The sequence below is a fragment of the Pteropus vampyrus genome, unplaced genomic scaffold, assembly GCF_000151845.1.
Source record: "Pteropus vampyrus isolate Shadow unplaced genomic scaffold, Pvam_2.0 Scaffold309, whole genome shotgun sequence".
In the NCBI taxonomy this organism is placed as follows: Eukaryota; Metazoa; Chordata; class Mammalia; order Chiroptera; family Pteropodidae; genus Pteropus; species Pteropus vampyrus.
The window spans coordinates 446,113-458,038 of record NW_011889090.1 but is presented as its reverse complement, the minus strand read 5'-3'; the positions used below and the strand labels follow the sequence as shown (position 1 = coordinate 458,038).

General features: G+C 59.7%; 1 protein-coding gene across 2 annotated transcripts in view; it reads left to right on the top strand.

Moving 5' to 3' along the window:
* GNB1 (G protein subunit beta 1) overlaps positions 1–9,046 on the top strand; it is a 70,194-nt gene extending 61,148 nt beyond the window's left edge. For both annotated transcript variants that reach the window (XM_011377312.2, XM_011377313.2), the window contains exons 8-12: positions 2,999–3,065; positions 4,458–4,659; positions 5,335–5,551; positions 6,997–7,112; positions 7,373–9,046. In XM_011377312.2, the coding sequence (XP_011375614.1) occupies positions 2,999–3,065; positions 4,458–4,659; positions 5,335–5,551; positions 6,997–7,103 (593 nt within the window). In that variant the 3' untranslated portion in view covers positions 7,104–7,112; positions 7,373–9,046. The remainder of the gene's footprint in view (positions 1–2,998; positions 3,066–4,457; positions 4,660–5,334; positions 5,552–6,996; positions 7,113–7,372) is intronic.
* Positions 9,047–11,926: the final 2,880 nt, after the last annotated feature.

Below are 11,926 nucleotides of genomic sequence, written 5' to 3'. Positions count from 1 at the left end.
TGAATCCGGGTCATGCCTGCGACTGGCCACAGTGGGCTCCCCACCCATCCCAGCCAGCCACTCGGTTCCGAGGGTCCAGATCGGGATCTTAGCGGCTTCTCAGGCCCCGTGACCTGGCCGTGGGATCTGACCTGGCTGCATGGCATCATGCTTCTGTGCACACTGGTCCTCGTGGCTCTGCCCTCCCTGGGTCACATACAGGAGGGAGTGTGTCAGCCTGGCCATGCGCTCTGTCAGGAGGGCCCGCTTCAGTCCTCAGGGCACCTCAGTTGACGGCACACAACCTCCTCACGGTCTTTACCCAGGTACCTGCTGTCTGCCCTGTCTTACCTCAAGCCACCTCTTCTCTGGACTGTCTCATTCATGCGCCAGGCTGTCTGTCCCCAGTGCACCCTACCACTGCCACCCATTGTGCCGTGAGGCATGCGGTGACACGTTTGTGCTTCGCACCGCCAGGCTTCGTCAGGGTCTGTTTTCTCTGCCCTTCCGCAGGCCCCGGAAAGGCGGCAGCACGGCCGGGCCAGCCGCGCCGCGGCGCAGTCGCCTGCTCCTGGGGAGGGGGCGGCCTCCACCCAAGGTGACATCTCTCACGCGCTCACGCTCTGGGAACAGGTTCATTCCTCGGTAACAAAGGTGGTCGCCGCCACCAGCCGTTGACAGTTCCGTGAGCGCACAGCAGCGCTCTCCCCCAGTGGTTCTCTGCAGTTGTCCCCCGTCCCCCCGGGCCGACTGGGGCCCTGAGAGGGCGCACAGGCCCTCCCCTGCCGGCCAGGCTCCCCGCCGAGCACGGAGCTGGCGACTCTGCTCTCAGAGGCCACCTTGCCCCCTGACGGCCCCGCGGGGACGCACAGGCCGTACAGTCCGGTGTCCGTGCGTCCGGGGCTCCTGTCGGCTCTGTCGAACGTAGCTCAAAACTGGCTCGTTAAGCTAGTGAAAAAGTTGGTTTCCACAGCATCCTTCGAGGAGAAAAAACTGTTTTGTAAAAAATATATACCTGCTTACTGTTTTTCATCTCAGTGTACGAAATACAGAAGGGACCCAGAAATGAGTTACGAGCTCGTGAGCCAGCAGCGCCGACCCTGTGGAATGACGTGTTTGTGGGTGTTCCGGGAGCTCACGCTGCGGGAAGTCAGTGACCGCTGCGGGCCGCCCTCCCCGACGCTCCCGCTCTCTGGGGACGAGCACGGTCGGAGCTGTCAGCTGTCCCCTCCGACCCCGAGGGGTGAGGGCCCCGAGGCCGTGCCCCAGACTGCTGCCTGCTCCTCCCCACGGGAACGTGTCTGCGAGTCTTGGCACTCGCGACTCCCCTATGAACGTGTCGTCCGCAGCCGTCCCAGCCCCTACCAGCCGGCAGCGTGTTCCTGCCCAGCTCTGGGGCCCTAGAGAGTCCAGACTGTGTCGCAGAGCGCGAGGGCCTGGTTTGGGGCTCCACGTGGCTGGACCTCGACCTGCACGAGGCCGGGCAGAGGCGAGCTCCGAGGTCGTGTTTCTCCGTGCAGTGGCCCTGGACGTGCCCTGCCCGGCCCTGCGTGAGGATGTCCTCTCCTGCCGTCGCTGTGCTCACATGGCCGGCAGCCGAGTGCCAAGGGGTGGAGCGAGGCTCAGCGGGCCGAGGCTGGGCTCCCGGGGCTGGTTCCTGACGGGCACCGGGAAGCTGACGTGAGCAAGGATGAGTGTGCCCGGAGGTCACCGCTGTTCTTGGAGAGGGGCCCGCCAACGGTGTGGAGGGTGGGGGTGTAGAATGAGGGCTTGTCACCAGCCCCGTGCTTCAGCGCAGGCTGCTCCTCTTCTGGCCGGACAGTGGTTGGATGCGGTCCCCAGCGTCCCTGTGGCGTGACATGGCCTCTAGGAAGTGCATGACCACGCGCTCTTTTCTAGCAGCTGGTGGCGTGAAAGCGCCACTTCGTTTTTCCTGTGGGAGCCGGTGCAGTAACGCTGCCGGGTGCATGCTCGGTCTTCGCGGTGTCCTTAGACTCTCCACAGCAGAGCCCTTCCGTGCGTTTCCTCTTTGGGTCCGCTCCAGTTTTTATTACACTGACTCACACAGTGTCACGACGGCTGCGGTGTGGACTGGCAGGACGGTCGCGGGGCACGGCAGGTGCCTGGCAGGTGCCACTGCCCCGGAGGAGCTGAGGTCAAGCAGCCCCGGGCACAGGCCCTCCGGGAGACAGCCTGTGGCACTCTGAGAGGGTCTCAGGTCACCTACACCAGAGCAGAGGGAAGCAGAGGTCCTGGGCAGCAGAGTTAATGGAGTAGTGCAGCGGTCCCCAACTTCTGTGGCAGCAGGGACCGGGCTCCTATGCGAATCCAGTGCCTGATGGTCTGAGGCGGAGCTGAGGCGGTGATGCCGGCGCTGGGGAGCGGCTGCAGATGCGGACGAAGCTTCGCTCCCCTGCTTGCCGCTCACCTCCTAGTCCAGTACCGTTCCGCGGCCCGGGGTTGGGGACCCCTGAGGAGCACAAAATTGCTCGTCTGTGTTTCGCCTTTCCTGGTTCCAGAAGCTGGTCGAGGCTGGGCATCTCCACACGCTGTGTCCCCGCCTCAGCGCTAGGGCTCTCTGCCTGGCCTCCCCTGGACCCCAGTGACACAGTGATTTCCACACGGCGGGAAACAGACCCGCCCCCGCTCGGCACCCCAGTCCTGCTGTGGCGGTAGCCGTGGCTGCCTGGAGAGCACGGCCTCCGCAGCCCAGCCTCCCCCACGCTCCCCAGCCCCTGGCGCCTCCTCCCTCCCGCTGGCATTTGCGCTCCGGAGAGCGAGAGTGGCCCTTTGTTCCTGGCTGCATTCCGGGCGCCGGTGACTTCCTGTGGCATGGGCAGCTGCGCGCTCACGAGCGGTGGGGCAGGGGATGAGGGCGGAGCGAGACTGCCTCCTGTCTGGCCCAGCCCGGCGGGGCGACAGGCATGTATGTGTCTTCACCCCGCTCGCTGGTTTTCTATGTGAGACCATGGAATCGCGGGCGTGCAGACTGGGGCCATCATTTGGCTCTGTTTTCCAGGTTACCTGTCCTGCTGCCGCTTCCTGGACGACAATCAGATCGTCACCAGCTCTGGAGACACCACGTGGTGAGTACCTGAGCCCCCCCACACACACACCCCCTTCTCACACCCGCAGCCCCTGGCAGCTAGGAGACAGGATCGCTGGTGTTAGCTTGGGATGGCCCCAGGACTTGCAGCCAGGCAGCAGTGAGTGACTGTGAGCCGAGTTCGTTAGCTCTGTAGATTCTGAAGCTCGGTTTCATCTTGAACAACTGCGAACAGATTCATAGCTGTTGAAACTGCGGTTGTGTGAGGCGGGCCTCCCTCCGTCCGGACGTCACGGGCTCGGGCCATGGCTGTGGCCTTTGGGGGCAGTGGAAGTGCCATCTCATCGCAGGTGCTGAGCACAGCATAAAAGTAGCAGGAGTCACGATTTCAAACGGCTTCTACCGAGTTTTGCAGTTCTAGAGTTTCCGCTGGAACGCGCCCGCGGCTGTTCCGCTTGTGGTGCCGGCGCATTCCGCCGAGACGTCCCCGTGGTCGCCTTCAAGCACCCTGTTCGAGTCGCGGGCTTTCCTTCTCCTGGGGCACAGACGCCCAGTCCCACGGGGTGTGGGGGTGCCCTGCACCGGTCCCGACCCCCTTACCCAGCTCGCCCTGTTCTCCACGGTGTCCTTTTGTGTAAATGTCTCGGTTTACAAAGGATTGAGACTGGACGGTGAATTTGGGGCAAGAATTTATTAGAAGTTTTTTTTTAAGCCTTTTCCTTTATGGGCAGCTTTCTGTCAGAGTCCCGTCTTGCTTCCTTTCTGTAGTCCCTCAGGCCCCTGAGCGGAGGCCCCGTGCACCTGCAGTGAAACAGTCTGACGGGGTTTGCGTTGCTGGAAGGAGCCAGGTTTCCTGAGGCGGGAAGGAAAGGAGCATTTTCAGGTGTTGCTTTCTGTGGGTTTGAGGCACAGGACGGCACATGCCGTCGGAGTCTCACCCGTGACTCCCCTCAAGTAGCCACTCGAGCAAACTACCACGGCCCCAGGGCCCGCTCCCCTCCGCTTCGCTCCCCGCCCTGGGTTACCTGACACTGTCCCCACATCCTAGCCTGTAGGAGCCTGAGGGCACGGAGCTGGCAGCAGCAGACAGAATACGTCCTCTGCCCCAGCTGCGGTGCTAGCGATGCAGTTACCCTCGCAGCCCCTTGAGAGCCCACACGGAGCACAGGTGTGGCACAGCCTCCAGAGGTCCCTGCTGTAAAGGGACACCAGCCTCTTTGTTGGCATTTGAGTTAACAGCTACTCAAGCCTGCGACCTTATGCTCGCCTGCGTTTTCATTAGTTTGCTTTGTTTCCCTTCCAAAGTCATGTTATGAATTTAGATTCGTCTTAAGCAAAAGGGGCTTACTGTGATCCTGGGTGGTTTGAAGGACACTGTCACTGGTCGTCTAAGAAAGTGAGGTGACTCTGCTTGTCCTGTCTCTCCCTCCAGTGCTCTGTGGGACATCGAGACCGGCCAGCAGACGACCACCTTTACCGGGCATACCGGGGATGTTATGAGCCTCTCGCTCGCTCCTGACACCAGGCTGTTTGTCTCTGGTGCTTGCGATGCTTCAGCCAAACTCTGGGATGTGCGAGAAGGGGTGTGCCGGCAGACCTTCACCGGCCACGAGTCCGACATCAACGCCATCTGCGTGAGTGGGGGCTAAGGCGCAGGTTGGGGTAGTTTTTGTAAATCGCAGAATACGTCACTTAGTTTAAAAACGTTCTCAGGGTTAGACTTCCTGTTTTTTATGCACACCTAACATACAGAAAGATTCGTGCAGAAGACAGATGTGCTGTGATGTCTTCAGGAAGCCAGCTAATCAGCACTGACCGCGCATCTAGCCAACGTGGGCATTGTTTCTGTCACGTGCGGGGCCTGCCTGCTGTCCTTGGGTTCCAGGCAGGGGACAGACGATGCAGAAACTCACCCTGTTGGAGTAGCCTCTGGGCGGTGGGGGCTTTGCTTCTTCGCATCGCCTGGACTTGTGGGCCTGGCCTTGAGGGCAGATGTGCAGGGACACGTTTGTGGGTTGGGGGTCCCTTCACCACCCTCCACCGCCCGTGAAGAAGCACAAGCCCATCGGTGGTGACCATAGCCTGCACTCTTTCCTTGAGAGAAGTTAGTAATGTGAAACCTACTGTTCGCTGCCACCACACCTGAGGGCATTCCTGCGGCTTACCCAGCACAGAGCCCTCGGGTCCCTATGGTGTGGTCCCTTGATAATTTTTGGCACTGTACCAGCAGTGGCCCTGCTCTCGGGCACTCTGTAGTCCCAGCGTTCACGCTTTGTGCCTTTTCAGACTGTCTTGATTTCTCTTTCCAGTTCTTTCCAAATGGCAATGCGTTTGCCACTGGCTCGGATGATGCTACCTGCAGGCTGTTTGACCTCCGTGCGGACCAGGAGCTCATGACTTACTCCCATGACAACATCATCTGCGGGATCACCTCCGTCTCCTTCTCCAAGAGCGGGCGCCTCCTCCTCGCAGGGTACGACGACTTCAACTGCAACGTGTGGGACGCCCTCAAGGCCGACAGGGCAGGTGGGTGTCTCCAGGCTCAGGTAGCATCTCTCAGCATGGACACGACTCCACACGTGAGCCAAGCTCCTCAGGCCTTTATCAGTTGGGTTGGCAGGAAATGTTCCGGGCCCACGGCGTGGCCTGGCCAAGGGACAGGTGACAGGCCGGAGGCGTCTGGGCTCTGGCTCTCCAAGTGTCAACTTTGCATGTACCAGAAGCTCCTCCCACACACACTTGTGAGAGGTGCTTGGGGACAGCCTCGTTGGATGGGAAAGGGGTGAGCACCTCAGCCTTCATGGCCTCACCTTGCTTTGCCTCCCCTCTGGTCGTACATGTTGGAACTCTGTCCCCAAGTGGAGCACAGATTCAGGCAGGGGTGTCCGCTGAGGCAGAAGGTCTGAAGTCCGCACGTCAGAGGCAGGTGTCGAGTGCACTGAAACGCACTTGTGCAGAAGATGAGAACTTCCTGCATTAAGCGGGGGCGTCGCTTAGGTTGATTGACATATTTGGTCCCTTGGCTCTGCTAGTCTTGGTGCGTGGGAGGTCGGAGGAAGGGAGGGTGGCCCGGGTCTTGTGGGGATGTCACCTTAGCTCCCTCGTGGATGGATCCGTGTACACCCCAGGTTGAAACTCCCCTCACGTTCTCTCCTACTCGCTCCCTTGTCCCCCAGCCTGCCCCTGCCTGGCCCCAGCAGTCCCCTGGTCACGGTGCTGTTGAGGACCATGGAGGCCAACCGAGGCCTTGGAGAGCACTGCTCCACCATGGAGGCCGGTCCCTGTACTCAGCCGTGGCGCTCACTGAGCGCAGCGGGTGGACGAGGGTTCTCTGAGATGAGCCTGCAGATTTCCCTGGAGGGACATGTGACTCAGGCTGATGGTTACTGATGCGCAGACTGCCAGGTGTCGACAGGAGGCCCGGCTCCGTGTGGCCCTCGGTGTCGGCACCCGACACCCGCCGTCTTCTGGGTTCTGTGCCCCATGCCAGGCCAGGGCTCAGGCGCGTGACGAGCAGCCCGCAGCCGGACTCGGGCTGCGGCGGCCCCGAGATGGAAGCGGTGCGGATTTCGTGACTGCGATTGTTGTTCTGCTTTGGATTTGAGCTTCTTACCTTCCCAAGTGCTCGCTCAGGAGTCCTGGGCATCGACTCTGTGTCCTTTGTGCATGTTCTGTCACCACGCTGTCTCTCACAGGCTGATCACCGGGTCCTCAGTTCGTTTTCATTCAGACCTTTCTCCCAGCTGTCGGGGCCCCCGTGTCTGTGCGGGGAGGCGCTCCAGGTTCATTTTCACCCAGACTGGACTTTCCCTCCCGCTGTCCTTCCCTAGCCACTGAGGCATCGCAGGGATGCACCGCGAGGCTTCTGGGTTGGCCTCGGTGAGAGTACCTGCCACCCCACCTTGCGCCGTGTCCTCGCCCGATGGGACATCTCTGGGCCCTGGAGTGACTGTGCTGTCATTTTCTCCCAGGTGTCTTGGCTGGGCACGACAACCGCGTGAGCTGCCTGGGGGTGACTGATGACGGGATGGCTGTGGCCACGGGGTCCTGGGATAGCTTCCTCAAGATCTGGAACTAACGCCGACAGGTAACGAGCAGCCCAGGGGCCCTTCCCTGCAGGTGCCTCTGCGTCGTTGTCCTAACACCTGAGGTGCGCGGTTGTGGTTTCCAGACCGAGTCTGAGGTAGAGCTGACGGGGAATCGTGGTAAGGTGAGCGTTTACCTCACCCCGAGCCGCGTGCCCTCGGCCGCACACCCAGGTGGAGCCGTAGAAGAACTGTAGCTGTGGTGACGGGCCTGAGCGTAGACACTGTTTCTTTTCACGTGTCTAACCTCTGTTTAAAACAGCAGGTGGACGCCACGGTGACTGGGAGACCATTCCACCCCGAAGCGTTACAGTGACAGCGTTTCCAGTCCACCCCCACTAACGCGGACGCCCTCCCCCCTCAGAACTTCAAAAGGGCAAGATCTTTCCCTTCACTCATTGCTGAAACCAAGAGCACAATCCCCACCAAGACAAGAACCTGCTGTAACTCAGCGAGTCGTGCATTCCTTCCGGGACCATTGTCTTTGTTTTCTTTCTTGTCCTGAATGAATCTAAAAGGAAATACTGTAATAAAAACGTTAACCGGAACGTAAACTGGAGTGAGATTGTGAGACAGACATGCCCGGTCACTAGTCGATTGAAATTCTAGGTCAGTGATCCTGTTCTTGTGATGTTCATGCAAAACGAGTCAAGGACGTTATCTCGTAATTGGTTCTAAATTTCAGGTCGTGTTTGTAACAGGATTTTGAAAACATCCGTATTTCCTTTAAAAAATATCTTTATGTTCAGTAGTTAAGCAGGGAAAGAGGGTCTAGTGCAGCCTCTCTGGAATTGTTAAAGATGTAAATTTAGTCCCCGGTTTCTTTCTTTGCTGTCCGGTGTCACAGAGTCGTTGCGCACAGACGTGGCATAGGAAGGTGGACGCTGCGCGCTGAAGCGTCCGAGCACGTGCTGTCGCCAGGCTTGGCCGCGCGGCGAACAGCAAAGTCAAGTCAGCCCTCTGCTTCCCCGCCCCGCCCGCCCTGCCCGCCCGGTTCAGTTTGTGACCTCACCTCGGTTTCCTGGTGAAGTGGGGGAGTCTCTAACAGCCTAACACTACCCCGTGCCCACCCCGACCACCGAGCACCTGTTTTCAGGAGAGGTGCCGTCCTGTGCTTGGATAGTCAGTCAGTTATTTGTGTATGAAACAATGTACAAATCAATGTTTTGAAAATAATGATCTCAACCTTTCTAAGTTAAATTTTAAAAAATTTGATCGTTTGCCATAATGGGTGGGTTAACTCTTAGACTCGCATGCTGTAGAAATGCTCAAACGTGCACATAGGACTCAGTCCTTAGATGTTCTTTTTCTTTTAAGAAATAACCTCTTTCAAGTTGTAACCACTGCGGCTCTATCCACTTCCTGTCGCTGCTCTGTGCACGCATCGGACGCAGTACAGCGAGCAGCTCTGCACGCCTGAGTAGCGGGAGAAGTCACTGTTTCTTTCTTTCTTTAAGAAAACGAGTCCTGTTCCAAATGACCGCTGTTGGAGTCCGGGGTGGGGGCGGGCAGAGGCCCGGCCTCCTCTTTGTGAACCCCTCTCGGCCTGCCCCCCGCGGAGCGAGCCTCTGCACCTGAGGCAGACCGTTTTCCAGCACAGACTTCCCGGTGTCGCTGAGCCCTGTGTTCGGCACAGCGTTTGGACAGGAGCGTGGCGGCCCCGGCCCCCCGAGCACGCCCCTCGCGGCGGTGGAGGCTTCTCATCTGTCTGTCTGCAACATCCCGCACAGAGCCGCTGGGCAGCGGCGGGCCAGGGGCCGGCGGAGAATCGGGGCGGACCCCCTGCTCCCTCCACGCCCCCAGAGCGCCCTGCGCCCCCTTCACCTCTGTATTTAATGTCACGGTCAGTGTGCTGCAGGGAAGCTGGGTGCAAGGTAGACACTGCATCAAACTGTGCTGTTATTTAAGATGTAATAAAGCAGTTTGCCATGAGGGACTTGGGTGTGGCTGCTGATTCTGCTTAGATCGAGGCGCCTTCTCCCGCCCTCCTCCGCCCTCCTCCGCCCTCCTCCGCCCTCCTCCGCCCTCAGGCCTCAGGTCAGGCCCACCCAACCTCCACCTGCCGTGTCTTTTGTTCCCATCACAGAGTCCAGGAAAGCAGTGCTGTGTCCTCAGAGGGCCCCTCAGAGCAGCGTGGGCCCAGCGGCCCTGTCCGCTGCTCCAGAGACCGGCCTCCCCTCCAACTGCGCCGTGTTCGCCTTGATCTGAAATGAGGACGGCTTGTAAGGGAAAATGAGCATGCCACCAAGGCAGCCAAACCTGGTGTGTGGGGACGAGCCCCCCCAGGGAGACTGGGCCTCCGCTTCAGTCGTGAATACCCCGCAAGGCCGTAGGAGGTGATGGGCTTCTCCTGGATCCGATGCTGGGACTTCCTCCTGAGAAGAGACCACTGCTGATGGTGGCACGTGTCCCTGCCTCAGGCCGCCTGTTCAGGTGTCTGGAGACCAGCAGCAGGGCCCTGGCTTGCTGTGGAGAAGGGACTTGGCGCATTTGCAGCCCCCCTCCCTGGTTCCGGGGGCCCCTGGCTCCTACCTCCCCCCCACCCTGCTGCCTGAAACAAACCTGTTCTTTGTGAGTTGCAGCATTGCCAGCCGCTCCCTGGGCTGGGGGCCCTGTGACCCGGGGAGGGTCTCCTGGGGCCCAGTCCACATGTCCACTCCTTCCTCGGGGAGCCCGTCTCCCGTGCCTAGCCCTCTGGCCGCAGGCATGGAAAAAGCCGGCCACTGTCCCACCTTAGCAAAGTGGCCACTTAAAACCAGTGTCCGTGGGCGCTGTCAGCGAGCAGAGCTAGAGTGTGGACGGAGAGGGTGGCCCTTGAGGCCAGACCCCAGCTGGGCCTGAGGGACCTCTGTGTCCATACTCGAGGATCGCGTCCCTTCCGCTCCCGGTGAGCATGTCCACTCCACCTGGACTTCCCTTCATCCCAAGCATGCCTGTGTCTCCCGCACTGCCTACACAGCAGGGTCCCAGGTGGGAAAAGGCTACCCTGCCCCCACCACTCTGCTCTGTCCCCTTCACCCCTGCCATCTCTCCCACTCCTTGAGTCATAAGTCCAACCAAGGTCTAACTGCCCCTTTGCATCCTTGTTGTGTGACCTCCAGCTGCTTGGTCTCTGCCCCTGTGGCAGCTGCAGCAACAAAAGCGCCTGCTTCCTCGAGGCCTTGTGAGGGTTCAGGGAGCCCCTGTGCGAGGTGCTGGAGCAGGCGTGGTGCTGGGCGCTTCACCGTCAAAGGCCGCTGCCCACTCCAGGCTCGCGGCACCGTGGGGTCCCCACACCTGCGGCTCCCTCTGCCTGGTGCCCTCCCGCCTCTAGACAGTACGTCCTTCACCGAGCGCCGAAAGTGCTGTTCTCAGCTGAACTGTGCGCCTGGCACTTAGCAGGTCTGCAGGAAGAGGGGCTGCCCTCCCAGCCCCGTCCCCTAAAACTGGCCCAAACAGGAGACTGCAAAGTGGACAGTTCTGGCCACTGGGGAGGGCTAGATCAGGCCAGGCAGGAGGAGCCAGACATGCTGGCTGTGGGACAAACCAGATGACCTCTAAACAGCCCGAAAAACCCCCACGGGGATCCTGGTCCCCTCTGGGTCACTTCTTTCGGGTGCTGGGCAGCCTCTGTTCGTCCCCTCACCCCTGCCTGGCACAGCTGAGGCCAACTTCCCCAGAGCTGGGAGCAGGACCCCAAAGAGAAGAAGCCCTTCCACCCCCTACTTGTGCCCTAGAGTCAGGCAGTCCCCAGACTGCACCCAAAATCCAGGGTATCCCTGCTCCCACTCCGTGAGTCCAGCTCTGGGCAGCACCCCATCAGGCCCACATGACCTAGGCTCCCTATTTTTCTCACCACTCACTCCACATTCCCCCATCCACCTCTCATAAGAGGGTGGGTCCAGGGTTTGGGGGTGTGAAGATTAAACAACATGGGAGCCACGTTTAAGAAAAAGAATATTGACAAATACCAAATTTTGTTAAAGATTTTTGCATGGCTGCAGAAAGGTAACAGCATGGGAATGAGGGAAGACTCCACCTTTAAGACCCCTGAGTCCCTCTGAGGCAGACCCCCCCACCCTACACCCATTCCCACCCCACCCCCACCTCTGTCCTTGCGGTGAGTCCTTCCCTCGCCCAACCACAGCCCAAGGACACCTCCTCTGGGAAGTTCCGGACACCCTCAGGGCCCCCTCCCTGCTCTGGCCTCGCAATTGCTGAGCGGCCCTTCCGGGGCAATTCTCAGGGCGGGGGCTGGGGCCTGCGGGGAGAAATTGCACCATCAGAGGGAGCCGAAGGAAGCTGCAGCCGGTTCCTCATCTCTGAAATGGGGAAGCACTCCTGGCCAAGTCTCAAAGTCCAGGGTGGCAGAGGATTTCGTGATCACAGACACGCACCTGCACAAGTTCCCTTTAGAGAAAAGCACACAGGAAGTGTGATTGCTACATGACCTTGGCTAGTGACACTACCTGCACTGGTGTCTTGGTGCCTTCTCCGCAGGCTGTCCCCTCTGTGAGGTTCTTGGGAGGACTTGGCGCAGTGCCTGGCCTAGCAAATGCTGAATCAAGCATTATTACTACTGTGATATCCAAAAAACAACACTCTAAGGCATTTCCTTCTGTGGGTGTGGCTTAGGCCAGTTTGAGGAAGCAGTTGGGTTTACAAAACAGCCAGATGGGGAAGTCAGAGCTTGAGAAATTCCCTCAAATTCCCCCCCATCCTCACCCCCCTTCTCACTCACCCTCGGTGACCCCATTGCCCAGTGGTTCCAGGACAGTGGTATGACGTGACCAGCAGTGTTCCAGGTCTGGACATAGGTCCAGGAGCCCCAGCAAGA